Genomic DNA, 27,177 nt, shown 5'->3' with positions numbered 1-27,177 from the left:
CGGCAGCGCTTCCGCCCTCGCTCAACTCTCGGAAAAGGAGGGGCGGCGGGTTTATGTCATCACCCTGCGCCTGCCTGCCCAGCGACGCGCCGGCGGCTGGCGCAGCCCTTCGCTCGCCCGGCCTCCCCCTCCCCGGTTCCGCGCTCTGGTTCCGCGCTCTGGTTCCGCCATGGAATCCAACAAGGATGAAGCCGAGCGCTGTATTAGCATCGCCCTCAAGGCCATCCAGAGCAACCAGCCCGACCGGGCACTCCGCTTCCTGGAGAAGGCACAGCGGCTGTACCCGACGCCGCGCGTTCGCGGTGAGTGTGTGGTGCCGGCGAGACGGAGGGGACATTAGGACTAAAGGGGGGAATACGGGAACGGACCGACGGGAGCAGTTGGAGGAGGGGGAGGGGTGGCGAGGCGCGGCTACGCCTGCGCACTGAGGCGCGCGGTGCCTGCTGGGAGGTATAGTCTTTCGATCTCACGCCTCTCGGGGATGCTGCACACCTGCTGACAGGGGCTACCGGCGACCTCAGCTTTCCGGGTGCTTGCTGAACCCTCTGAAATTTAGAGTTCCCGAGAATAAGAGGCGCTGGCAGACGGGGCGAAGGGAACTTACCTGAAGTCAAAATCGAACTACTTTTCCCAAGGGGCCATTCGGTGGCCCAGGGCCAGGTGCCGGCCTGGGAAACATTGTAGTTTAATAAACATAACTACTCTGACAGAGAGACTGGGTTCTAGAGAGGGAAAGAAGACTTCCGATCTTCGTATGCCTGCAAAGGCGTCTTCATATCTTCGCTCTCTCGCACGTTTCCGGTTGAATGCCAGGGACTACCTTCCCAAAACTAGAGCCTGCCTTCTCCGTCCCTACCCCTACACCCCACCCCGGGCACCTTGACGGTCTGTCCTGAGACCTGGCTTCTTACTCGCTCGTGGAGCCTCTTCACTCGCTGGTGACATACGGAGCGGACTGTCTTGTTGGAGACGCTGGCCCCAGCCACCCCCACCCTCACCACCCTCGCCTCCAAGAGTCCAACAGTGGCTGGCCGCATGGACGGCTGTACAGCACCAGGCTGCCCTGCTATATAGCCCTGGGCTGAATGAAGTCTTCCAAACCAGGGAGGGAAAAGTAATTGTCTCAACTACTCAGCATGTCGCTGTACCCGGGAATCCTCTTTTTTCTTTAACCTAAGTCTTCAAAGAAGTTTTTCTTAATACAAGGTGGAAGAGAGAAGAGGTAGTCTGTTAAAGATTAGTGCCTGCAGTTACCACTTAGTAAACCGTCTGGCATATAACAGGTACTCAGAATCAGAAGACCCGAGTCTCATCCTGACTGCTACCATGTGATTTTTCTGAGCTTGGGTTTACTTACCTAGAAAATTAAAGCGTTGGCACAGATAATAAGAATAACAGTAATATCCATAGAGCTTTTCAGTTTAGAAAGCTCTTTCCAATGCATTTTCTCACTTGAGCTTGACCTATCAGGGAGGCAGAGCAAAGATTATCTTTGTTCTATAAATGAAGGCATATCTCAGAAGTAAGGGACTTCTCCAGTATTACACTGCTAGAAATTGGGAAGTTCTGTGACCCTGTAAATATTTACTAAAGAAATAAAGTGAAACTGGCGAGCAGCAGTCAGCCTCCTAATGGTTCTTGACCGCCTTATGAAATTGAGAAAGGGGACACTAGCACAGAGGCGGCCTGGAATGCCTGCATTTTCCTGCCCCCTGACTGCATGTTGATCTTTTGCCCTATTTGCCAGGACTCCTGAGATAACCCACTCCAGGAGCTTCTCTAGGAAATCACACTGTATAAGAGGAGAGCAGGGTGGGGTAGGGCCCCCCCAGCTCTCAGAACTCTATCGAACTCTGATGCCTCTCGGGGCTCAGAAGCAGGCAGCCAAGAATGGAGGGTAACAATATAGCTTGTGGAGATCTTCCTGTCAGCAGGCCTCCTGGGCTAGGTCGGGGCTTTGATGGATGTCCTTCCTGGGGCTCTAGCACTGGAATTTGCTCAGGCAGAAGAGTCACCAGCTGCATATTTGTAATATTTATGATATTCTGGAAAGAGTACATGCCTCATGCTTCTCTGTAAACATCATCTTGTGCCCTCTATGGCCCTGCACACCGAGCTGACAAGAACCTGGGGTTAATTTTGGCCTGGGATGGGGAAATCTTGGTTAGAAAAATACTAGGTAGTATTGTCCACACTCGCTATGTGAGGTTTGAACTTATTCCAGATGCTCATTCAGTGCAGCTGACATTTTTGTTTTGTTTGCAGAGTCTTCTGCTTCATACTAAGTGGTTTAGCAGGATTGGTAAGAAATGATCCTTTGCCTCAAGTAGCTTACGATCTAGTGAGGGAGACAGATTATAGAAAAGATAATATTGTAAGTCATAAAACAATAATTGTGACTAGACAAAAATTAAGCACAGTGTCAGATGCTGAGGGCTTAAGTGTTTGAACTGTACTTTGGAGGAGGGGAGGAGACTTGGAGAAGAGCACACTGGAATACATGGGGCTGGAAGTTGTACGGGTTGGAGGAAGGGATTAAGTGTAGCAAGATTTTGAGGCTGTGGGGGTAGTAATTTGATTATAGAGAGAATTAAGTTTGGAACATGAATGGGGCCAGATTGTGGAAATCCTGGCCTGCGCTGCCTGGGATATTCACTCTGTAGTTAGTGAAAAAACCATTGACGTTTTAGATGGCAGGAAGACAATAAAGGTATTTTTCTTAAGGGAGACCAGGGTGAAGTGTTAATAAGAGGAAGGAGAGACTCCAGGCAGAAACTAGTTGGAAGAGAGTTGCACTGAGTAGGTGAGGAGCTCTGAGGGCCTGAGATAAACGCAGTCTGGAGGAGGAGGAGGTCATTGGGGGGAGCCAGCAAGCCTTGTGTGAGAGAGGGATGCTAAGGAGAAATGGGCACTCAGAATCCATGCCTGTGTGCCTGGACAGACAGTAAGGCTGAGGAACATGGGCGGGAAGAGATGGGCAGTGTCTGAGGTGCTGGTGGATTGTTGCTGGTGGGCTGTTCCAAAGGAGCTTATAGCTTGGAGCTCAGGAGAGAGAGCTTGAGGTTCTAGCTGAAAGTCTGGTCTCAGTGTGGCTTAGCTTATTGGAGTTGTGCTGGCTGAAGTCACTGTGGGAAAGTGTGGAACATGTAGAGGAGGTTGCTGCTGGCACACCCTGAGCCATAGAGTGAGATGGAGCAACAACAGGAGGAGGCGGTCCCAGGAGAGAGCAGCTGCCAGGTAGCCATGGAGCAGTGTGCCGAGGAGGTGGTGAGCAGCACTGTCAGTTGCTGCAGAGGCCACGTGGGAAAAGGACAAGTTGAGAAATGAAAGGGAAGTGGAAGGACAGAAGGCGGGAAGGGTAGGGTGAGGAGGCTCAGAGCAACCTTGAAGGGTCAAAGAACATCACGGCGAAAAGCCATGAGGGGCCCTGGCCGGTGTGGCTCAGTTAGTTGGAGCATCGCCCCATGCATCTAAGGGTCTCGGGTTTGATTCCTGGTCAGGGCATGTACCTAGGTTTGGGGTTTGATTCTCAGTTGGGGCACATGCAGAACACAACCCATCAATGTTTCTCTCTCTCCCTCTCCCTTCCTGTCTCTCTAAAATCAGTAAAAACATATCCTCAGGTAATGATTTAGAAGAAAAAAAAAGATATGAGGAGACTTGAAACTCGTGCTGCAGGAAGCGGGATGGTGAGGCACCAAGGGCTGGACACGTACTGAGGAGCAGTAGCCAGGCCCTACGCTGGGATGCCACAGGGCAGGGCTAGTGGAGTAGTCAGTCCATTTCTGGGACTCTCTATTCAGTGCCTGGCACCCTCGTAGACATTGGCTTTGCCTGAGGCTTGGCAACCATGGTAGAAGGTACCAGGTTTTCCAGGAAGCTGATGAGAACATCTGTAGGCCTCAGTTTCCCCAGCATACAAAGAAGGGGTGGGCCTGAATGATCTCTCAGGCTGCCTGAACTTCTGTGAGATAGCTGGTTCTGGGTCCAGGCTAAGTCAGGAGGACCAAGGTGGGAAGGCCCATGCAGGGACAGGGGAGGACTTGTTGTCGAGAGATACTGGCACTCAGCAACTAGGACAGAGATGTTCTAATACTGGTGAGATCTGGGATGGGGCTGTCCATTCAAGTCGGTCAGCCATCATGAACCTCACTGCGTGCTCAACACTTCCATTCACCTGATTTCACTGAGTCTTTTTACCCCTCAGAGCAGCCCTGTGAAGGTGGAGACCCTATCTTCACTGAGGAATTAGATAACCTGACAAGGCTACATGATAATTAGCAAAAGAGCCAGACTGCCTAGCTCCATTCCCAGACTCTCCCTCCTCTGGCCGCCCTTTCCCAGTGCACTTTGAACACGACAGGTGCATAGAGCCTGGAAAGAAAAGTAACAGGTAACACTTAATATTTGCTGGAAGTTGTGCAAAGTTCTTTAAATGCATTTACTCATTTACTCTATTAACTCTCTCGAGGGAGATGCAGTTTTACAAGGGGAAGCTAAGTTAACTTGTCCAAGATGACCTTGCTAGCAAGTGGCAGAGCCAGGTTTGAACCCAGGCAGCCTGACTCTCCAGTCTGGGGTTGAGGTGGGGCACTGATGGTGGCTTTGGCTATAGAAATGCTTTCACCTCTACCTCAGCTGCCCCCTCTCCCAATTGGTTTCTTCTACCAATTCCCTTCTTTTTTTAAAAAATAAATCTTTATTCAGATTATTACAATTGTTTCTCCCTTTTCCCCCCATAGCTCCCCTCCACCGGGTTCCCACCCCACCTTCTGCCCTTACCTCCCCCGCACTGTCCTCATCCATAGGTGTATGGTTTTTGTCCAGTCTCTTCCTGAACCCCCCCATACGCCTTTCCCCCTAAGAATTATCAGTCCACTCCCTTTCTATGCCCCTGATTCTATTATATTCACCAGATTATTCTGTTCCTCAGGTTTTTAATTCACTTGATTTTTAGGTTCACTTGTTGATAGATATGTATTTGTTGTTCATAATTTTTATCTTTACTTTTTTCTTCTTCCTCTTCTTTAAGAATACCTTTCAGCATTTCATATAATACTGGTTTGGTGGTGATGAACTCCATTAGCTTTTTCTTATCTGTGAAGCTCTTTATCTGACCTTCAATTCTGAATGATAGCTTTGCTGGGTAGAGTAATCTTGGTTGTAGGTTCTTGCTATTCATCACTTTGAAAATTTCTTGCCACTCCTGTCTGGCCTGCATAGTGTCTGTTGAGAAATCAGCTGACAATCGTATGGGTGCTCCCTTGTAGGTAATTAACTGTTTTTCTCTTGCTGCTTTTAAGATTCTCTCTTTGTCTTTTGCTCTTGGCATTTTATTTATTTATTTATTTATTTTAAATAATAGATTTTTATTTATTTTTATTTATTTTTATTTATTTATTTTATTTTATTTTTTTTAAATAAATCTTTATTCAGATTATTACAATTATTTCTCCTTTTTCCCCCCATAGCTCCCCTCCACCCATTTCCCACCCCACCCCCTGCCCTCACCTCCCCCCCACTGTCCTCATCCATAGGTGTACGACCTTTGTCCATTCTCTTCATGAACCCCCCATACTCCTTTCCCCCTGAGAATTATCAGTCCACTCCCTTTCTATGCCCCTGATTCTATTATATTCACCAGATTATTCTGTTCCTCAGGTTTTTAATTCACTTGATTTTTAGGTTCACTTGTTGATAGATATGTATTTGTTGTTCATAATTTTTCTCTTTACTTTTTTCTTCTTCCTCTTCTTTAAGAATACCTTTCAGCATTTCATATAATACTGGTTTGGTGCTGATGAACTCCTTTAGCTTTTTCTTATCTGTGAAGCTCTTTATCTGCCCCTCAACTCTGAATGATAGCTTTGCTGGGTAGAGCAATCTTGGTTGTAGGTTCTTGCTATTCATCACATTGAAAATTTCTTGCCACTCCCGTCTGGCCTGCATAGTTTCTGTTGAGAAGTCAGCTGACAGTCGTATGGGTGCTCCCTTGTAGGTAATTAACTGTTTTTCTCTTGCTGCTTTTAAGATTCTCTCTTTGTCTTTTGCTCTTGGCATTTTAATTATGATGTGTCTTGGTGTGGTCCTCTTTGGATTCCTTTTGTTTGGGGTTCTGTGGGCTTCCTGGACTTGTAAGTCTATTTCTTTCACCAGGTGGGGGAAGTTTTCGGTCATTATTTCTTCAAATAGGTTTTCAGTATCTTGCTCTCTCTCTTCTTCTGGCACCCCCATAATTCTGATGTTGGTACGCTTGAAGTTGTCCCAGAGTCTTCTTACATTATCTTCAACTTTTTGGATTTTTTTTTTGCTTTTTGCTTTTTCGGTTGAGTGTTTTTTGCTTCTTTGTATTTCAATTCTTTGACTTGATTCTTGTGTTCCTCTATTCTGTTTCTGGGTCTCTGTATAATATCTTTTATTTCAGTCAGTGTATGTTTAATTTCTAGTTGGTCCTTTTTCATATCTTCGAGGGTCTCATTATATTTATCGGCCTTTTCTAGGATATTCTTAAAAAGTCTTATAACCGTGGTTTTGAATTCTATATCCAGTCGTTTGTTTTCCTCCATTTCTTTCGTTTGTGATCTGATTCTTTGACCCCGCATTTTCACTGATTCCCTGAGTTGGTAAGGTAGATATTTGTGCTAGGTTTCCAATATGGCCCAGTGGGTCTGCTTCCCCAGTTAACCTGAGGTGGACACTCTTGGTGCACCCCTTTGTGGACTGTGTGTACAGCCTTGTTGTAATTAAGTCTTTATTGTTGTTGGTATCACTGGGAAGAATTGACCTCCGGGCCAGTTGGCTGTAAGGATCAGCTGTGTCTATGCTGGGAGAAGTTCAGTGCTGGAGACAGCCTTATAGGATTAGACTTGCCAAATTGCAATAGCCTCTGTGCTCAGCTTGGATGGGGTGGAGTCTCAGTCTTGGCTTCCTGTCAGCCTTGCCCTTGCGCGCATGTGCGCTTTCAGTCCTCCGCCTTCCCCGGCTCCCGAGTCTCCGCCCGAGAGTCCAGACTCCCCCCACAAGAGCGTGGGTCCCCAGGGGCTCGCCTGGAACTGGGGTTCAGTGCAGTCAGAACTGGGGCTCAGTGCAGTCAGGAGCTTCTGACTCCCTTCCACTAGGGAAAGCCTGTGGCAACCTCCGCAGCCTTTGTGCGCACTGGCCCGCGTGCGCCTTCAGACTTCTGCCTTTCCCAGCTCGAGTCTCCGCCCGAGAGTCCAGACTCCCCCCGTAAGAGCGTGGGTCCCCAGGGGTTCGCCCGGAACTGGGGTTCAGTGCAGTCAGAACTGGGGTTCAGTGCGGTCGGAGGCTTCCTTCCCCCTTCCGCCAGAGAAAGTCAGCCAGGCTCTCAGCCGCCCTTCCTCTCTGTGCGCACAAAGCCCCTTTGCCGTACCTCCAATTCTCTGTGAGGTTTTCTCTTTCCTTCTAGTTGTAGAATTTTCACTCAGCCAGCTTTCCTGTGGATCTGGATGGTGTCCGTTCTATCTTTTAGTTGTAGTTTTGAAATTGTTGTGCGAGGCAGCAGTTTAGGTGTTTACCTATGCCGCCATCTTGGTTTCTCCCCCTGCTCTTGGCATTTTAATTATGATGTGTCTTGGTGTGGTCCTCTTTGGATTCCTTTTGTTTGGGGTTCTGTGTGCTTCCTGGACTTGTAAGTCTATTTCTTTCACCAGGTGTGGGAAGTTTTCAGTCATTATTTCTTCAAATAGGTTTTCAGTATCTTGCTCTCTCTCTTCTTCTGGCACCCCATAATTCTGATGTTGGTACGCTTGAAGTTGGCCTAAAGGCTTCTTACACTATCTTCAACTTTTTGGATTTTTTTTTTCTTTTTGCTTTTTCGGTTGAGTGTTTTTTGCTTCTTTGTATTTCAATTCTTTGACTTGATTTTTGTGTTCCTCTAGTCTGTTGTTGGGTCTCTGTATAATATTTTTTATTTCAGTCAGTGTATGTTTAATTTCTAGTTGGTCCTTTTTCATATCTTTGAGGGTCTTGTTATATTTATCGGCCTTTTCTAGGATATTCTTGAAAAGCCTATAACCGTGGTTTTGAATTCTATATCCAGTCGTTTGTTTTCCTCCATTTCTTTCATTTGTGATCTGTTTCTTTGACGCCACATTTTCACTGCTTCCCTGAGTTGGTAGGGTAGATTTGTGTGCTAGGTTTCCTATATGGCCCAGTGGGTCGGCCTCCCCAGTTAACCTGAGGTGGATACTCTTGGTGCACCCCTTTGTGGACTGTGTGTACAGCCTTGTTGTAGTTAAATCTTGATTGTTGTTGGTATCACTGGGAGGAACTGACCTGCAGGCCAGTTGGCTGTGAGGATCAGCTGTGTCTACGCTGGGAGAAGTTCGGTGCTGGAGACAGCCTTATAGGATTAGACTTGCTAAATTGCAAAAGCCTCTGTGCTCAGCTTGGATGGGGTGGAGTCTCAGGGCGGAGCAGACAGTCCTGGCTTCCAGTCAGCCTTGCCCTTGCGCGCGTGCGCGCCTACAGACCTCTGCCTTCCCCGGCTCCCGAGTCTTCGCCTGAGAGTCCAGATTCCCCCCACAAGAGCGTGGGTCCCCAGGGGCTCACCTGGAACTGGGGTTCAGTGCAGTCAAAACTGGGGCTCAGTGCAGTCAGGAGCTTCTGACTCCCTTCCACTAGGGAAAGCCTATGACAACCTCCGCAGCCTTTGTGCGCACTGGCATGCGCGCGCCTCCAGACCTCTGCCTTCCCCGGCTCCCGAGTCTCCGCCTGAGAGTCCAGATTCCTCCCAGTAAGAGCGTGGGTCCCCAGGGGCTCGCCTGGAACTGGGGTTCAGTGCAGTCAGAACTGGGGTTCAATGCAGTCAGGAGCTTCCGACTCCCTTCTGCTAGGGAAAGCCTGTGGCAACCTCCGCAGCCTTTGTGCACACTGGCACGCGTGCCTCCAGACCTCTGCCCGCTGGGGCTCCCCCGGGTCTCCCCCGGGTCTCCGAGTCTCCGGGTGCCTTTCTCTCTACCTGACAGTCCAGACTCCCCCTGTATGAGCCTGGGTCCATGGGGTTTTGCCCGGGACTGGGGTTCAGTGCAGTCAGAACTGGGGTTCAGTGCGGTCGTGGGCTTCCTTCCCCCTTCTGCCAGAGAAAGTCAGCCAGGCTCTCAGCCGCCCTTCCTCTCTGCGCGCACAAAGGCCCTTTGCCGTACCTCCAATTCTCTGTGAGCTTTTCTCTTTCCTTCTAGTTGTAGAATTTTCACTCAGCCAGCTTTCCTGTGGTTCTGGATGGTGTCCATTCTGTCTTTTAGTTGTAGTTTTGAAATTGTTGTGCAAGGCAGCAGTTTAGGTGCTTACCTATGCCGCCATCTTGGTTTCAATTCTCTTCTTTTTAAATGTCTGCTTGCTTTACTGGGAAGGGGCAGAATCGGGATTTGAACCCAGCCATGTCTGTCTAACTACAGATTCACATCAAGCTGTTCTATCTCTACTCTTTTGTGACCTTCTCCTGTCAGCACTGTGCCATTGAGGGATGTAACAGCAAGTCAGGAGGAGCCAGTCACAGCCCACGGGCCTGAGAGGGGGTGTCCGGGCCATCAGAGAGGCCTGCTTGTCAGCCACCAGAAATCTTCCATTGCCAACTCAAGCAGGAACCTTCTGTCTGACCCAGAGCACGTCTACTTCCCTCTAGGCTCTCTTTCTGCAGCATATAGAAATTAGAGTGGCTGACTCCATGTAACTGCCCTGAAAAGCTTCCAGAATCTTCCCTGAGAGAGAGAGAGTTCCATCTCCCAGTTGATTAGCCTGGACCACTGGGGCCTCCAGAGAAATTGAAATAAGCAACTTCTTTAAAAGCCCTAAAAAAATATCCCTAGCAAACCAAGCTTCTTCCCTCTGTCCATCTTGATCAGCATCTCTTCACCTGTTGGTTTTCTGCATTGCCATTCCCCTGATGCCTGGCGTGGACCTGGCATCTGGGACAACCTGAAACGTCATGGTTACATCTGGTCCAAAGCCTGCTGAGTGCTGAGCTGCCTTCCTACGCCCTGGGATCCCAGTCCCCACCACCTCAGGCCCCCTCATCTTCCTGGCCAACCAGTTCATCAGCCCAGGTCATATTAGCAGCTACTCATTTTGAACGGTTACTCTGTGTCAGTCTCCCTGCTGAGTGCTTACACACATGATCTCATTTCATCTCACACCCCACTGTGAGGAAATGGTCAGAAAGGTCTCGCAGGTGGACCAGGTCACACTGTTAGGATTTAGTTGAGCTGAGGTTTAAAGCCTGGGTCTTTCTTTTTTTGTTGTTTTAATTTATTGATTTTAGAGAGAGAAACTTCTTTAAAAGCTGCCTGTTGTTGTTCCACTTATTTGCACTTATTGGTTGATTCTTGTATGTGCCCTGACTGGAGATTGAACCCACAATGTTGGCATATGGAGACAATGCTCTAACCAACTGAGCTACCAGCCAGGGCAAAACCTGGGTCTTTCTGAATTTAACTTCTCTTCTGGAAGGGGCTCTCCCTGCCAGATTTGTGTGGTCCGGGATGACAGCATGTGAAGAGCAAGGTCCCATGAGCTGGACATCCTGGGGTTCAAGTGCTGCCTACCAGCTTGTGCAGCCAGGAGCAAGCTGATCAAATACACAGCCCCTCCTTATAGTGGGGGGTGGGGGAGCGGGGTAATCAGACCTCCCTTGAAGGCCGTTGTAAAGACTAGATGAGCTAATATATGCAGAGCACTGTGTCTGGTTCTGCCTGACCCACTGAGCACTCATTACCTTGCTCCTCTCGGAGTACACACTCAGGGTTTGCCACGGGAACCCCTGCACCTCCCTCCTGTGGGCAAGCTCGGCTGTCAGCTCCTGTGTGTGGATTTCGCAGCTGCTGACTCGGTGAGATCGTGAATTTGCGCAACTAAGGCAGCGGTGGCTCAGGGCACACTGGTTCACTTGAGTCCTGGTGTCCTGCTCTGGCCCCTGGGTGAGACCCAGGTGCTGACACCCAGCACGGTGCCCTGAGCCCAGCAAGGGTCTGGGGAGCAGCAGGCTGTGCTGCTGTCCCTCCTCAGCACAGAGGTGCCCTGGGTCCCTGCGGTGGTTGATGCCTGGTTTCCCAGGACACTATCCCGGGCCTGACAGGGGGTTCAGAAGTGGTTTTGTGCCTGAAATAAATGGGCACAGGGGACTTCCGACTTGAGTGTGAATAACCTTGACCCTGTCTGAGGTAGACAGTTGTGCCCTCTATAGACTCTGAACACTGATAGGACATTTGACATGGCCGGCCATATGAAAAATGTAAAAACAGCAGATGTTTATCCTGACCCCCGGGCACGCTCATTGCCCCCACTCCTCTTCAGGGGTAAGCACAGGCCTCCAGGAGGGTCCCCATTGCCAAGTACTTCGCCATCTCAGCCCTTAACAGAGGATGGCTGTTGAAAACACTACTTTGAGATTTAAAAAATCTGAAGTATTAATAGTTTATTTTGGGAAAAGAAAAAAAGAAAAAATAGTTTGTTTTTATGCTGAGTTTAAAGTGACCTATATATACCCTGCTGGCTCCTGAGGACTGGACCCTGAGAGAGCAGTGGCCCCCCCACAGGCTGAAGTCAGGCAAGAAGCCAGTGGCTTTGCTGGGAGAATAAGCAGGCGGGGTGTGTGGGACGCTGGCCTCCCCCAGGGTCAGGTGGCCCCTCAGCCATGACATGTGGCCTTGCTGGAGCAGGAGCCCTGATTGGTGGCCTTGCCTTGCACAGGCCTGATCGAGTCCCTCAACCAGAAACCACCGTCTGCCGGTGACCAGCCCCAACCCACAGACACGACCCACGCGACCCGAAGGAAAGCAAGTGGGTCCGACGCCCCCTCGGCCAATGGTGAAGCTGGAGGAGGAGGAGAGCCCACCAAAGGCTACACTGCGGACCAAGTGGCAGCTGTGAAGAGGTAGAAGGCTGGGCCTGGCGGGCGGGGCGGGCTGGAGGGGGTGGGGAGTTTTCAGGTTGAGAGCAGGCCTCACCGCATGTGCGTCCTCCACCTCACATCTGCCTGTGGTCTGGGTGGGCCCTGGGACGGCCTTGAAGATGGAGCGGGTCCAAGTGGTCAGGCTCACCGGGCCCACCCCTTATTTCCCACAAGGCCCTGGAGTATAGTGTGGGAATCCGAGCTCCACTGTCCCCTCCTGCCAAGACAGCCCACAGCAGGGGCTGACACCGCGGGCTTCCTCTGCTGCTGGCCAGGCGGGCCTGGCCTCCTCACACAGCTCTGTTTGTCAGACAGAGATGAGGCATGGTCTCCCCCGACCCACAGCCCCACCCCCAACAAAGACCCTTTCAGACCAGAGCCTATGTGGGGTAGATTGGAGACAGGAGACAGTGATCCCTCCAAGGCTTGGGCAGGCCTTCTCGGAGCAGCTCACTTCCAGGCTGAGCTGGCCCAGCCAAGCTTCTCAGGCTCTCTTTTCTCCCGGCCTCCCCACTCGCTGGCCTTGGGACCCCCGAGGCGTTCCCATAGTCCTGGCTGCTAGTGAAGACATCAGCAAACTTTAGCACTGGGTTCAGCCTGCGATGCCGATGCATGATTGTAGTTTGTCATAAAAACATGCCAAATTTACATTATTCTGACCAAACAGCGTTTTGACCAGACAAGCCTATTGGTTGTAGCAATAGAAACTAATTGTGGGGAGTTACGAGTGCCTGGAAAAGTTCAAGAATCAGGGTCTCTTCAGGGCTCTGAGATGGGGTGAGCAGACCTGCCATGGCCTTTATGTTGCCCATTCAAGACTCAAATTGCAAGGAGAGGAGATAGCTGGCCAAGCTTGGGGCACACGTGCCCTTGAACAGAGGCCCGTGATTGACAGTCCTTATGAGGTCGCCTGCAGGGAGGGTGCTGTTAGCAAAGAGAAGTGGTTCCTGGTCTGACAAACACAGCAGCTGCCCCTCTTAAACCCTAAATGTATTCTTGGTGTTTCTCTGGGCCCTGCCCAGATCCCATCCCAGTCGGCGCTTTCTGCGGCTCCCTTAACCCCACAGTCTGACAGCGGGTGCCCCTGAGCCTGCTCAGCCCACCTCCCCTCATGGCCCTAGGCCCGTGTGGAGCTCCCACCACACCCTGGTCCCTCTCCCAGGGTCAAGCAGTGTAAAGACTACTATGAGATCCTGGGCGTGAGCAGAGGGGCCTCTGAGGAGGACCTGAAGAAGGCCTACCGCAAACTGGCCCTCAAATTCCACCCAGACAAGAACCACGCGCCTGGCGCCACCGAAGCTTTCAAAGGTAAGCCAGCCTGGCGTCCTGGCGTTTCGGTGTTTTTGTCTCATCCTTGGAAGAGAATAAGGGACTTTTCCAGGAGTCAGCCTTGGACCCAAGTCCTACGGTTCAGGGGCTGCTTCCTGGAAGAAGGTTCTAGTAGCCACCTCCAGCCACAGAGCCTGTCAGAGCTCAGATGGCACCCTCCTGCCTCCCCTGCCTCCTCATTCCCTGGGGTTAGAGCAGGGGTCGAGGTGAAAGAGGATCAGTGGCTCCTTGGGGTCAGTCCTGCATGGAACAGTCTGCAGGCTTCACCCCCTGCTGCCTGTCAGTCAGCCCAGAGGAAGAAGGCGAAGGGGAGTAGGGAAGCAAGGTGGCTGTGGTTCATGTTTCTTCAGCCCCACCTCTGCCTGCAGCCTACCCGCACCGGCCTTGGGAGGAGGCGGGCATTCTCCTTATTCTCAGGGTTCAGGTTCTGAAGCAGATGCAGCTCTGACCCACTCCTGTGAGAGAGTGGCCGGTTGAGCGGGAGCAAGAGACTCAGGAGGGCCCAAGCTGGGGTTCTTTGGAGCCCAGGCTTCCCACCTGGGGAGCTCTACTGCGAGGCCCAGTGCCAGGCAGAGGAGCGGCAGCTGGGACCTGGACCCCAGGGAAGAGAAGGCTCCTCGCCCCCACCCCCCCCACATCACCAGCAGTGGAGGAGCCTTGCCCGGAGCCTTTCCCTGCGGTTCCCGCGGCTTCCAGTTTGCAGGCAGGCATATGTATCTGCTTGGCCCTGAGGTCGCACTGGGACTTCAGGATTACATAACCTCCACAGAGAAAGGCCCCACCCACGGGCCCCTCAGGAGAGGAATGAGGGCGGGGGACAGAGTGGGTGGTTTTCATAAAGTCAGAGAGCAGACTTGAAGCAAGACCCCTGGGTTTGCTTCCTGGCTCTGCAACATTGGAGTCGATGACGTACACTCAGCCTCTCTAGTCTGTTTGCCCACTGGTAAAATGGAGAGGGGTTGCTGTTAGGAGTCACTAGGATAATGCCCGCAAAGGGCCTGGTGTATAAAAAAAGTTGGACTCTTCATCATGAGGTGGAGAGCGAGGAGCCTGAGTGTGAATCCCCAGGCTGCCCAGATTCACTGAGCGGTATTCCTGCCCGCCACCCCCCACACCGGCCCCAGGACTCCTGCTTCCTCAGCAGCTCTAAGTACCTGAAGGAAGTGAGCAGTAGGCTGCCAGGAGAGCCGTGTCACCCCCAGCACCCCCAGACCTGACCCTTCTCCTTCCTTTCTAGCCATTGGCACAGCATATGCAGTACTTAGCAACCCAGAGAAAAGGAAGCAGTATGACCAGTTTGGTGATGACAAGAGCCAGGCGGCCCGGCATGGCCATGGGCATGGGGACTTCCACCGTGGCTTTGAGGCTGACATCTCCCCTGAAGACCTCTTCAACATGTTCTTTGGCGGTGGCTTCCCATCTAGTAAGTCCCCCACTTCCCTCCCCACAGCCAGGTCTCACCAGGGTGGTGGTGGGAGACTGGATGCCAGCCTCTCCCTTTCCCGGCAGCCCCCTCCTGACTCAGCCCCTCTGACTGCAGGTAACGTGCATGTCTACAGCAACGGCCGAATGCGCTATAACTACCAGCAGAGGCAGGACCGCAGGGAGAACCAGGGTGACGTGAGTGAGGAAGGTGCTGGGAGCGGAGGGGAGGCGGGGCCTGGAGGGGGCAGTGGCATGCTCAGCTGTCTATTCTGGATGGCAGCGGTCCCACAACCCTCAGTGGAGGAGCCATCTTGGGCCTCCCTTGCCATTCCTCTGAGCGACACCAGAGGGAGCCACAGTCCACATTGCCCAGAGGAGTGGTGACTCCATGGCCTCTTTTGGAGAATGTAATGCAGAATGTTTTCCATCTACAGGCAGGTTCGAGTGTGAACAGCCTTTGTGCAGTTCATGTTGGTGCTGACTCTTGTCTTTTCAGCACTGGAAAAATGTATGTAAAAGCTATAGCAAGACAGTGCTTCCAGCACGTTTTGAATGCCACAAGAACAGCTAGCTAACTAAAATTAAAACCGTGGACAGCTGCGGAGCATTTAAGATTATGACAATGTGGCCTTATGTTTTTGTTTATTTATCTTTAAACTTTAATTTTGTGTATATTTAACATACAGAAGAGTTTTTAAATTACAAATTATCACACGGTGAACAACTTTATTTTTATTTATAGTTTTTTAACTGGCAGTTTGTAAATTGGTAATATATCCGTATGGTTTAAAATTCATAAAGGTCTATGTCATGAAGGTCTCCCTCCAGCTCTGCCCCCCATTTCTGGAGGCAGCCACTTTGCTCATTTTTTGGCATTCTTTCCCCAATGTATTTGACACCAGTGGCTGTTGTTTTTATCTGGGGAAGGTGGCAGGTGGAGGGGCCTCTGTACTGGGGGAAACTATGGGAGGGGGGAGAGAGTGGTGTCATGGCCTGTTTGGTAGTAACTGCCCTCCTGCCACCTGGGCTCCACTGAGCTGGGGGAGCTGGTGGTGGTTGTGGCGGACACCGGACCCCCACCCAGGGCTGGCTTGGGTGACCATTGGCTCTTCCCTCCAGGGCGGACTGGGAGTATTTGTCCAACTGATGCCCATCCTCATCCTGATCCTTGTGTCGGCTCTCAGCCAGCTCATGGTCTCCAGTCCACCCTACAGTCTGAGCCCAAGGCCGTGAGTACCTGTAGCTGCGGGGGAGGCCCGGGTGGTGGGCAGATGGGGACTTTGTGGCGTTTTAGTCACCATCAGGGGCCTTCCTTCCCATCCTGCAGGCTCTTGATCATAAAGCAGAAAGCTAGCTTAGATCAAGAAAATACATTTTCCCTGTTGAGCAGAAGTTCTTGATCTTTTTAGGATCAGGGTCCCCTAAGAAAATGCAGTGAAAACTGCAGATCTTACCCCTAGAACCTTGCACATACAGTTTTGCATATCATTCCACAGGCTTCATGACTCCCCACCCCCCCACACCCATCTTATCTGCTGATCCTGAGATAAGAATCTCTGCTCTTAGGTTCAGGATGGGGGCTTTAGAGTCAGACAGAGCAAGGGTGGCTTTGAATTCCAGCTCCTCTACTAAGCAGTTGTGTGACCATGGACAAGTTAAGTAATTTCTCTCAGCCTTGGTTTCCTCATCTGTAAAATGGGAACAACATCTGCCTGCTTGTGAAAATTAAATGAGTAATACACATAAAATGCCGGGCTCGTTGGAAATGCTCAACAGTATTCGTTGAATAAACTTATGGTCCCAACTGCCAGTAGTGAACTTGGGCAACTTATTTGACCATTTAAGGTGTCAGCACCCCTCACTTATTTCTGGTACCTGACAGTACTGATACTGAGTGGGTACTTAGGTTTTATTGGTGGAAGCCCTCTGCTCCCATCTAGCGCCTTGGCCCTGGCAGCATCCTCTCGGCCAGCAGGGGGCAGAGTCGGGCCACTGGGCCCACACCAGCCGCACAGTCCTCTGGCCGATGGCAGGCTTTCCTCTGCAGCTGGAGCGATGACAGGCCGCAGTGGGCAGGCAGGGGCGTCCTCCCCGGAGCACCGACTCCTGTCTGTATTGAGGCTCTTCCCACAGCCTGTGAGCCTGCAGTTGGAGTTGGAATATAGAACCCAAGAGCTGGAAAGATACAACTCTTTGAAATCCTTCCTGTCATTTTGCTTTTAAGCCTCTTAACTCTAGACTAGGAGCTCCTGGATAGGCAGCCAGGCCCTCAGCAAGAATTGGAGGCACAAGTTGCTCAAGTCACACAGCTCATCAGAGAGGGAGCCCAGACTCACTCCAGGTTCCCTGCTTCCCTGACTGGGGCCTCTCAGAAAGGGACTTCTCCCCAGTGTCCCCCAAGTCCACAGGGGTAAACAGGGAGCCTGGGGAGGGCTGGCCGTGGGCTGGGCAATTCGTGCAGGAAGGACACCCCACTTTGAGTGTGTGCAAGTTCCTGCGCTAGTTTGGGAGGGAGGTAACTACTCCTGTGGCCTGGGTGCCCCCATCAGGGGCCTCGCCATCCCCAGAGCTGCCCTGGGCCTGGGACCGGTGCCCACATGGTGCCCGGTGTATTTCTGCCAGGTCGGTGGGCCACATTCACAAGCGCGTCACTGACCACCTGAACGTCGTCTACTACGTGACCGACACCTTCTCTGAGGAGTACACTGGCTCCAGCCTAAAGACGGTTGAGCGGAACGTGGAAGATGATTACATCGCCAACCTCCGAAACAACTGCTGGAAGGAGAAGCAGCAAAGTGAGTGTGCGTGTGTCGGGGCCACAGGGCTTGAGAACAGAGAAGGAGACAGCCCTACTCGCCTTGATATGTGGGCCCAGCACCTGGCACTGCCCTGTGCAGCCCCCTCCCAGCCCAGAGCTAGACTCCACCCCGTTTCCCTGGAGATTTCCTCCAGGTCCTGTAAGGCGCTGCAGTCCGCCTGTCGTTCGGCTGCCGGAGGCACCTGTGTCGACAGAGATTGGAGCAGATCTCCGGGGCACCCACTGATTGGACATCGGCTCTATCTGTGGACCTTGGGGAGGCCTGACCAGGAGGACGGGCTCTGACCTTGGCTGGCCTCACCCCTTCTCTATAGAAAGGGGCCACTGTCCCTGCCCCAAGTTGGGACCAGTCTTTGCTCCTTCAGGGTCCTCCCTAAAGGTCCTCTGTCCCAGCTCCTGGGCCTATAACAGCCTTCTCTCTGCCCCAGACCAGACAGGTGCCCTTCAGGAGGTACTGGGTGTGCCCTAACCCTGCCCTATTGCTTTGCAGAGGAAGGCTTGTTATACCGGGCCCGCTACTTCGGCGACACAGATATGTACCACAAAGCACAGAGGATGAGCACCCCAAGCTGTAACCGACTGTCAGAGGTGCAGGCTTCCCTGCATGGATAGTCCTGGGCCAGCCACACAACCGAGGTCCAAGTATGAGCCAGGGCCTCCTCTGCCCTGCAACTTCCAGCAGCTCTGGCCCTGGTCATGAGGCAGAGGAGGGTGGGAGGGGGTAGGGGGAGAGCCTCGTGTGATGGCACAGACTCCTTGTCCCCAGCCTGACCTCCAGCTGCAGAGTTGGGGCAGCTCTGGGGTGTGCTTGGAAACTGAGGTCTGCTTCAGGCCTATACTCTTCACCCCCTCCCCCTACTCCCTGGCTCTGGGGCTGGAGCTGGAGCTGTGGGGTACCCAAGCAGAAGAGGAGCCCAAGGCTGCTGCTGAGAGCCACTTGTGCCTCCTTGGTCTGCTCCAGCCATCTGGTCACCACGCCCTTCCCCAAGTGCAGCAGACTATCATCTGCACCCTGGTGTTTAAGCCACCAAATATCCTTGGGCCCACGGGAGCCCCCACACAGGGAGAACCATGTGGGAACGGGTGGGCCAAGAGCCCTTCCTCTTCCTCTGCTCTTCTGGGCAGTAGGACGTGGAACAAGATGGGACCCCAACAAAGGGCAGGGAGGAGCCATCAGGCTGGGACAGGAGAGGCCTATGCACCTGACTGCTCCCTCTGGCAGGATCAGAGGCTAGCTCTCTGTCTATGTCTCTCTCGTCCGTCAGTCTCTCACTGTCTTTCTCTTGTCTGTCACTGTCTCTCATGCTACTGCACCTGCCGCCTGGAAGCCACAGGTATCCGGCCGCCCAGGCTTCTCACCTGTGGTCTGAAAAGGGGGACAGGAGGCCATGCGGTCAGGGTCGAATGCAGAGCCCTCAGCACAGAAAGGGTGGGGAATGAAAGTTGCTGGTATCAGACTACCTGCCTCCTTTGCCCCTATGTGTGGGCTCTGCTTCCAGCGTTTGCCAGAGGGGACACTTGGACCAAGCCCAGAGGAGTGTGGGCAGGGCCGGTAAAGTTCTTTTTTGTGTTGGTGCCTTGTCCATCCCTTTGTCTGTGTCCCCTCAGCAGAGATCCAGGGATAGACTCTCTGCTTTGAGGCCATTTGCTTGTGCCTCCAGGAGAGGGAACAGACTGCAGGAGGGCAATCGGGGGCAGCTCAGGAGGAAAGACAGTGGCAAGGAGGGCTGCCTGTCGTGTGGCTAAGCTAGAGACCCTGGACACGTGACTGCGAGCTAACTGTCCCACTCTCCTCCCCAGACCATGAAATCCCTGGAGAATTTTTGGTGACATGCACTGAGCCAAGGTGATGAACTGTATATTTCAGGAAAGACATGAAAAAGGAAAAAAACATTAAAATGGATTGGAGGCCGAACGCCACACAACTGTCCTCTCTCTCACCCAGTCAATGCAGAAAGCTCTTAGGACAGCCAGGAAACCTGCCACGGGCTGCTTCCCTTCCTCCCAGGCTGGCCGAGGCGCGGGCTCCACATCGCTCTCTCCTAGGATACAGGAACCATGGCAACAGAAGCAGAATGTAAAACTTAGCAAATGTCTCCGGGAAGGGCTGGGGGAGGGGACCCCACTGCCTTTCTTCCCCTCCCAGGAGCCACCACCAATCACCTCAGTGGAATCCAGTCAGAGGCGTAGGCCAAGGATAGAGAAGAGGAGGAGGAAAGAGAACTTTCCAGAAATGTAATTTATAGATGCGTGTATATGTATATATATCTATTTATATGTAAATAGCACATATAAAGATATATATAGATATATAGTCTACTTTTTAAACTGCAGGGATTTGGTGAATTATTTAGCTGATTTCTTCCCTGATTTAGAAAATGGACTGTTTGGGGAAGGCAGCCTGGTCCTTCGCAAGCTAGACATTAGCCATAGCTGACAGCGGTAGGAAAGTCGGTCAGAGCTTCTAACATTCCCCTCAACCCTAGCCTGGCTTTGATGGCAGCAGCAATCATGATCGTGTGAATCTTGGGACACTTTTGAAGATGTCAGGCTTATGGTTAAGCTGGAGGGGAGAAAGTGCCCTGAGGGCCAGGTGCCAGGTCAGTGTTGAGTCATGGGAGAGGGCCCAGGTGGCCCTCTGGGGTGAGACCATCCACCTCAAGCTTTGGCCAGCTCGGATGGGCTGTGTCCTGGTGCCCAGGAGCCCCCTGACCTCCTGCCACAGAGAAGAGCAAGGCTGGAAGAGGGACCAGGTTCTGCCTAGCCACCCCCCTCACCGCCCGTCCCTGAGTGAGTCTTGCCTTATAGGTGCCACAGGGCACAGCTCCATGTTGCCACTGGTTTTTCCTGAGTCGCACACCAAGGACTCCAGAAGGCTCTTCCTCCAAGAGTCAGGCAGCTGGTCCAGGACCCCCAGGCAGCAGCTGACTCCTGAAGAAAGCCAGAGCCTGTGGCACCTCTGTCTCTGCCCTACGTGGACAGGACGCCACCCAGCCTTCTCCTGCACTTGGGACAAAGGATGCATCTGAACAGAAGGGTTTCCTTATCCTCACCTTCAAATGAGGATTTTTTTTCTCTCCAAACAGCAGTTGCTGCCAGGGAGAGGGAGGGAGGTTTTATTTATTCCCACAGTTTTAGCTGGGTCTTTTGGAATTGCCACTTTCCTCCCGGATTTTCCTCTGGCGCTGGGTGTACCATTGAGCCTGCCATCTTCCAAAGCCTTACTCCCCCACGCTGCCAGCGAGGTGGCGATAACCGCCCTCCAGAGTTCCTCCTGGCTCCTTTTATAAAGTCCCCCCAACAAGCAGGATTCTTTCTGGGAGAGGAAGCTTGGTAAAGAAATGTCAGATCTGGTTTTTGAACAAGATCCTGCCCTGGGATGAAGCGGCCACCTGGCCCAGAGAGATGTTAAGAGCTGGACGTGGGCAAAAGAGCCCCGCCATGCAGCCCTGGTGCTCTGCCCACCATCCCGGCAGCTGGTCTTGGTAGCTGTCCCCAGATGGGCTGAGCCATGTGCAATAAGAACATAAACCCTAAAGGATCCCCCGAGAAGCTGTATTTCTTGAATTAGAATTCTGAAATTGTACATCTATAAATATGTTTATTATGTGATTGGCTGTGGTGGGTCTTCATTGAGCAAGGAGGCTAATGTTGGGGGTGGGGGTTCCCACAAGCACCTGTTGCTACTGACATCCTACAAGGAGGTTTTGGTGACAAGCCTGAATGTCTCCCTCACCCCTTACACCAGCTGACAGCCACTTGGGTCACCAGTGTTCCAGGGCTGACTCCATCCAGGCAAAGGATAAGGGACTCAAGCCAGGACCCTGGGGTCTCCCACGTCCCTGGGCTGGCAACTGGGACACGATCACAGCCTCTGCTTCTCCCTGTCCTTGCTTCCTCCTGCCCTTCGAATCCAGCAGCCAGCTGTGAGCAAACCGGTTCCGAATCTCCCTTCTCCTCAGCCCGGAGCTCCAGCCCGCTCCGGTGCAGGGCCAGGGAACAGCTCTCCCAGTTCCTTTCCATCTCTGGCTGCAGTCCTCCCAGCCATCCTTCCCACACCACCCCCACAGCCTGCCCTCCTCCCCCAGAAGGTTGGAAAAGTTAAAAATGAGGCAGCTCCAACGGGGCTTCCCGTGAATGGAACCGAACGGCAGATCTGCCCGGGCCTCCCAGAAACAGGGCCCTGCAGCCCTGACTGGCGGCCTGAGGCCCCGCCCACTGCTGCTTCAGCCAAAGACAGGCCGGCTGCCCGGTGGTGCCACTGCAGCCTGGGAGCTCATTGGCTGTCGCGCTCGGGGTCACAGCAGCCTGCCCTGCCTGGTCTGCGAGCTGCCACTTGTTAACTGCAGTTGGCAGGGGCGGTCCCTGCCGCCCCCATTTACCCAACCCATCCCCCTGCCCTCAGCGTGCAGCTCAGCCAGCCAGAAGGGCGGGACAGACTCCAACTGTTTGCTGCAAAAAAGAGCCTTTGACAAGTGTCCCCACCCACTGTCAGGTGGCAAAGCCTCCAGTCCATCCAAGCTCCTAGGATCTGCCAGCTTATCTCCTCATCCCAGGCTGCCCCCAGGTCTCAAGGAGCACGCATCCCGACCCAACTGTAACATTCCCACCCCAGGTGCCTGGGCAAAGTCACCTGGCTTTCTAGGGGAGACACGCCAACAGTAGTACCAAGACTCAGCAAATAGACTGGGACACAGTGTCAGTTCTGGAGCAACTCGGAACGCTTACGAGATATCACACCATGCGATCTGGGCAAGGTTGCTCCACAGCAGGAAACAGGTGTGGGGTGACGGGGGGCGGGCCATGACCGCGGCTCTCCATGAAGCTGCACTGCTTGTCTTTGAGGGTGTGTTTAGCAAAGCAATCATTCTGCAAACATTCGCTGAACAACCCACTGTTCTCAAGTAGCTCAACCCCATTTGTGCCAAGTAGAGTGGTGGGAGACCTGAGTTCAAAAGTGGGGGAAGTGCACACTGAGGAAAATGGAACTAACCGAGTAGCTTGGGATGGGGGTGAGCTGCCCGTAGAAGCAGGCGCACTCTCTCCTGGTGATGGCAAAGGTGCCCACCCAGGTGTGCAGGACAGCTTCCCTGAGTTGGCGTAACTTCCAACAGACAGCCCATGAGCCCGGCTGGTGTCATTGTGGATTCCACAGCCTCCCTGCCTGGGCTGGATCCCGCTCCTGGCTGGCCTTGGGCCTGTCACTTAACCTCCCTCTGCCTCAGTGTCCTCGTCTTCAAAATGGGAGGAATAAAGCATCTGCCTGCCTGGGTTGTGAGGACAAGAAGGGTTACCACTTGGTGTCTGGTACAGAGGAAGCTTACTGTCGTCAGTCAACATAGATGAGCTGATCCACCAGCTAAGTGTCAAGTCCCATTCCAGCACTGAAACCACAAAGATTTCTGCGACACGGCCGGCCCTGGAGGAGCTATGGGGAGGGAAAGAAGCCAGAGTTCAACAGACCCCAGAGCACAGAGGACTGACATAAACAAACCTGGGTGTGGACGGTAGCAGGTGCCAGGTGCCAGCAGCTCTGGCTGGGGACTCTTTTTTTTTTTTTTTTTTAATATGTTTTTATTGATTTTAGAGAGGGAGGGAGAGAGCTAGAAACATCGATGAGAGAGAAACATTGATTGGCTGCCTCCTGCATGCCCCCTGCTGGGGATCTAGTTCGCAACCACATGGGTCTACTCTCAACCACTGAGCCACACCAGCAGGCTGGCTGGGGACTCTTGATAAAGGAACTGGCATCTGGGAAGGAGGTGGGAGTGAGGACAGGGCTGGGGGTGGAGTGGGTACTCTGGCCAGAGGGGACAATGTGAGCCAAGTCCTGGAGCTGGGAAAGTATGGAAGTGACCGCGTTGAGGGAACAATACATAGGCCAGGTCCCCAATCTATAGCTGTCACCTTACCAGTCACACCCAGGGGCATGAGCAGAGAAAGAACTTCACTGGGAGTGAGTGGACAAGAAACCCTGCGCTCAGAGTGGCTGACAGGACAAGCAATCCTGTGAGGCAAGGCGTGGGCACGTGGAGGTGGAGCGGAGGGGACTGGCAAAGCTGGGGCCCTGGGTGCAGATTCACAGTCACCCTCCCCCGGGTTCTCGGGGGAATGTTGCCCCAGGAACAGGGCCCAGGCCTCCTGTTGCTTCCATAGCCCCACAACCATCTGAGTAGGAAATAAAGGTCCAGAACCAGACAAGACAAGGGGTACGTGAGACGCATTCTCTAGGACCCCCATGGCCAAGCAGTCCTCCCAGAGCCCGGGAGTTGGGGTTTGCTTGGGAGGAGCGTGTGAGGTCTGACTGCCACACCTTGTCCACCTTCCTCCCCTTCCCCTTGAGCAACATGGTCTAAACCAGCCATGGGCAAACTACAGCCCGCGGGCCGGATCCGGCTGTTCTATCCGGTTCTCTTGCTCTCCCCTCCGCTCCTTTACTTTGAATTTATATTAGTTCACACAAACACTCCATCCATGCTTTTGTTCCGGCCCTCCAGTCCAGTTTAAGAACCCATTGTGGCCCTCGAGTCAAAAAGTTTGCCCACCCCTGGACAGAGCCCCGGGAGACCAGGGCTGCCCTTTACAGCTCTGCCTTGCTGCCCGTGTGGAGGGCAGGGTGAGGTCCCTGTGGAGCTGGTGCTGGTCAGGGCACGTGCTCAGCAGCCCCACTTCCTTAACTGATTGTTGCCATCCCCCCCCACACACACACCCAAGCACACAGTGAGGGGCCCAAGAGACAGGGTCTGAGCAGCACAGAAGGATGCTGGTGACCTCTCTTCACCGATGGGGAACGTGGGGGCCAGAGGGACACGGCGAGGTCCTTTTCCTGGTTCCGGGTGGCTGGCAGGGCCTCCTGCTCTGACCCCGCTGCCTGCCTGTGGGAGCTCCTCCACCCACCCCTTCCTGACAGTTGCCCCAGTACCTTCAGCCAGCAGCCTCCCTGCTGCTCCTCCACCCCCACCTCCTCTGGGGAGCCTGCCCGGGTTCCCACAACCTGGCCCCGCCCTCAGTGTCCTGCTGGAGATGTCCCTGCAGCTCTCAGAGGAAGGCTTCTCGCCCTGGAAAGCAAGGCCTGTCTTTGTTCAGTGCTGCAGCCCGGGGCCGGGACGCGGCGGGGGGCGGGGCGGGGGGGGGGGGTTCCATGAGCACTGCTGAAGGAAGAAGGTGCCCACCCATTTGTGATGGCCCCTCATGGCTGTCCCTCCGCGGCTTTTTCCACCTCACCCACCCTGCCCGCAGTAGCCCTGGAGAGGGCTTTGCAGCCATAAACTCGCACAAGGGCAGGGACACTTCTCCCAGACCTGAGAGGGCTCATGTGAGGTGTGCCCATCAGGGGCATTCGGCTGGACAGTGGGAGGAGGTACAGTCTCTTGTGGGATAAGTGAGCACTGAGTGGGGCCTTGCCCCTACCTTGTGGGGGAGGCAGAGTCCTGCTGAAAATGCCCCGTCTCCTCTCCCCGCGTGGGAATCATAAACAGTGCTCATCCGCGAGGCAACCTCCGATCCCGGTCCGAAGCCGTCGCCGCCCTGATGAGTAGAAGAGGATACTCTCTCCAGCACTCAGGCCTCTGCCAGGTGGCACCACCCACTCCTGGACTCAGCCAGCTCTGTCCCTTGGCTGCCCCACGCTGCCCTGGCCTCGGGCCTCAGGGTCACAGCTGGCAGGCTTTGCTACCTGTGGCCCTGGAAGCCGAGGATGGCATCCTGGCCCCGAAGGTCAGCCAGCCTTTCACGACCACACTAGCCTGACTGCAGGTGCCACACGGGCTGAGCCCTGCTGGGAGAGGTCACAGGCAGTGCTCAGGGCCATTCTCTCCAGCAGCTCTGGGCCTCAGCCTCCCTGTCCCTTCAGCACCGAAGCACTGGCCACAAAACCCTGAGATCAGGCTGCAAGCCTCAGCTGCAAAGGACATTGTTTCCTTTTTTTTGTTGTGATTTTAAAATTATACATAAAGAAGCAATTTTCATGTGTATCATTTACCATTTTTTATTATAATTGCCATCATCCTTACAGAACTCAATTTAGTCTTTAATGTCGCCCCTGTCAACCGTGGAATCTATGGGCTCTTAGCCTGACTGGGGTGGGCTTTGAACAAACAGGTCCCTCCTGGACCCAGCCTCACCCCAGGACCCCAGCACTGGATAGAGCCCACCCCACTGCAGGCCTGAGGTCATGGGGTCAGGCAGGATTCAGGCCAGGGGATGGAGTTGCGTGACCCACATCTGTTCATATTATTAGCTCCGGAGCTGGCAGGCATGGCTGTAACACAATTCGAGGAACTGTTGACGCTGCTCAGCTCGTGTTTCCAGCTCAGTGACTGGGAGGGACGCAGAGAATGGGGAGCCAAGGCCTCTGGCCCCTCCCTGCCCCTCCCCCCCCCACACCCCCGCCTGTTGTGGTGAGAGCCTGGGAAGGCTGTGTGAAGACAGCACGTCCCTGCAGGGCACTGATGATGTCAATGCAGACTCCGGGGCCTTTGGATGACCCGGGTCAGCTGCCTGGCTGTGGCATCCTCTCCTACATGTTCCTGGGGTCCCAGCTACTGACAGCCTGCCCTCCCTACCCATCCCTGCCCCTCTCTGCCCCTCTCCAAGTGAAGCCAGGAAAGCGACGGGGTGGGGCGGTTAGTTGGGAAGAATTCTCTCTGGTTAGCTGGGAAGAAGACTGCCCTAGATCCCCAGGATGAGGAAGGAAGTTTCCCTCTGCCCTGCCTTCCTCAGAGACTCCCACCCCTTCTTTTTGTCGTTGGCGCCTGCAGATGACAGCACCCAGGGATAAGCTAGGGAAAATCTGGGCCGTGGCCAGGGTTCCTGGCAAGGTGCCCAGCTCTGTACCCACAGGCGGGGGGATCTTGAGCCAGACTCCTAAGGTCCAGGAGCCCCTTTTCCTTATCTGTGAACTGGGGTTCTCAGACCTGTCCAGCAGGCTGTGGGGAGGTCGGGGTGGGTGGAGCACGAGGTGAGGTATGTGGAGTCCTTGCCAAGCCCAGAAGTGCCCCACAAGGTTAGCAGGGGCACAGAATGTTTTGGTCCTGGAACTTCCCTGAGGAGGGACAAGAGTCTGTGGCCCCACTGAACTCTGTAACAAGGGCTGAGGCAGATGTCAGTGTCCTCAGGAATCAGGAGTTAAAGAATCTGAAGATTTCTATACCTGGTAGAAGGTGCTGGGCTTGGGGTCTAATTACTGGGCTGCCTGGGAAAGGCAACAAGGACATCCTTGCCCTTGAGCCACAAATAATAGCGATAGAGATGGCAGGCACCCTGAAGAGGGGTTCTCAAACTGTGTCCCCTCCATCCCTTGGGTACCCAGGGGTGTGAGAGTTATCTCTTTTATTTGTGCAATTAGAACTTTAACTGAAAAAGAGGTGCCACTACTAAAATAAAAATTTTAAAACCAGAGACCTAATCTAACCCCATAATTTTACCAATGAGGAAAAGACAATGGCTTGCCTAAGCCACCCCATTCAGTTGTGTCAGAGCTGCTGCCTGGCCACTAACCCTGGTCCCTGGGGAAAGAGCCAACACCGAAGGATGAGTAGGACAATGGAAAAGAAAGGGGTACCTCCATCTAGGTCTGGGCCTCGTCACAGCTCCCCTCACATGACCCCAGAGGTGAGGCCTGAGGGCCAGTAGCTATATTGTCCCAAGGAAGGCAGCCTCAGATGGTGATCCAGGATGAATAGGAAGGCAAAGCCTC

The 27,177-nt window shown here is 53.3% G+C and overlaps 1 protein-coding gene and 1 long non-coding RNA gene across 9 annotated transcripts; one reads left to right on the top strand and one right to left on the bottom strand.

The window, feature by feature from the left end:
• Positions 1-86: 86 nt before the first annotated feature.
• Positions 87-21,092, top strand: DNAJB12 (DnaJ heat shock protein family (Hsp40) member B12). Of its 8 annotated transcripts, none has more exons than XR_013959124.1 (10): positions 87-302; positions 11,707-11,890; positions 13,071-13,216; positions 14,475-14,660; positions 14,778-14,857; positions 15,782-15,891; positions 17,285-17,457; positions 17,971-18,116; positions 19,281-19,326; positions 19,426-21,092. XR_013959124.1 is itself a non-coding variant. In XM_080642972.1 (10 exons), the coding sequence occupies exons 1-9, from the start codon at positions 170-172 to the stop codon at positions 19,308-19,310; spliced, it is 1,140 nt and encodes a 379-aa protein (XP_080499098.1). In that variant the 5' UTR covers positions 135-169; the 3' UTR covers positions 19,311-19,326; positions 19,426-21,092. The 8 variants fall into 8 exon arrangements, 4 of the variants coding, with proteins under 4 accessions (XP_080499100.1, XP_080499099.1, XP_080499098.1 ...); XR_013959125.1 differs by having other exon boundaries at positions 17,971-18,122; XM_080642972.1 differs by having other exon boundaries at positions 135-302; positions 17,971-18,068.
• On the bottom strand, positions 19,323-25,192 carry LOC308234716. Its single transcript, XR_013959128.1, has 4 exons — positions 24,891-25,192; positions 22,805-22,908; positions 20,282-20,411; positions 19,323-19,522 (listed from the first exon to the last, which is right to left on the bottom strand). It is a non-coding gene; the product is annotated as an uncharacterized lncRNA (long non-coding RNA).
• Positions 25,193-27,177: the final 1,985 nt, after the last annotated feature.

The sequence above is a fragment of the Plecotus auritus genome, assembly GCF_963455305.1.
Source record: "Plecotus auritus genome assembly, chromosome: 9".
Taxonomy (NCBI): domain Eukaryota; kingdom Metazoa; phylum Chordata; class Mammalia; order Chiroptera; family Vespertilionidae; genus Plecotus; species Plecotus auritus.
Note: the sequence above shows the minus strand (reverse complement) of the source record. Positions and strands in the feature narration are given on the sequence as shown.

Excerpts from the sequence above, each read along its gene's own strand:
- DNAJB12 (XM_080642972.1), top strand. The coding sequence starts at position 170 with ATGGAATCCAACAAGGATGAAGCCGAGCGCTGTATTAGCATCGCCCTC. Across the intron at positions 15,892-17,284 it reads TACAGTCTGAGCCCAAGGCC|GTCGGTGGGCCACATTCACA; the intron begins GTGAGTACCTGT and ends TATTTCTGCCAG. Across the intron at positions 17,458-17,970 it reads CTGGAAGGAGAAGCAGCAAA|AGGAAGGCTTGTTATACCGG; the intron begins GTGAGTGTGCGT and ends ATTGCTTTGCAG.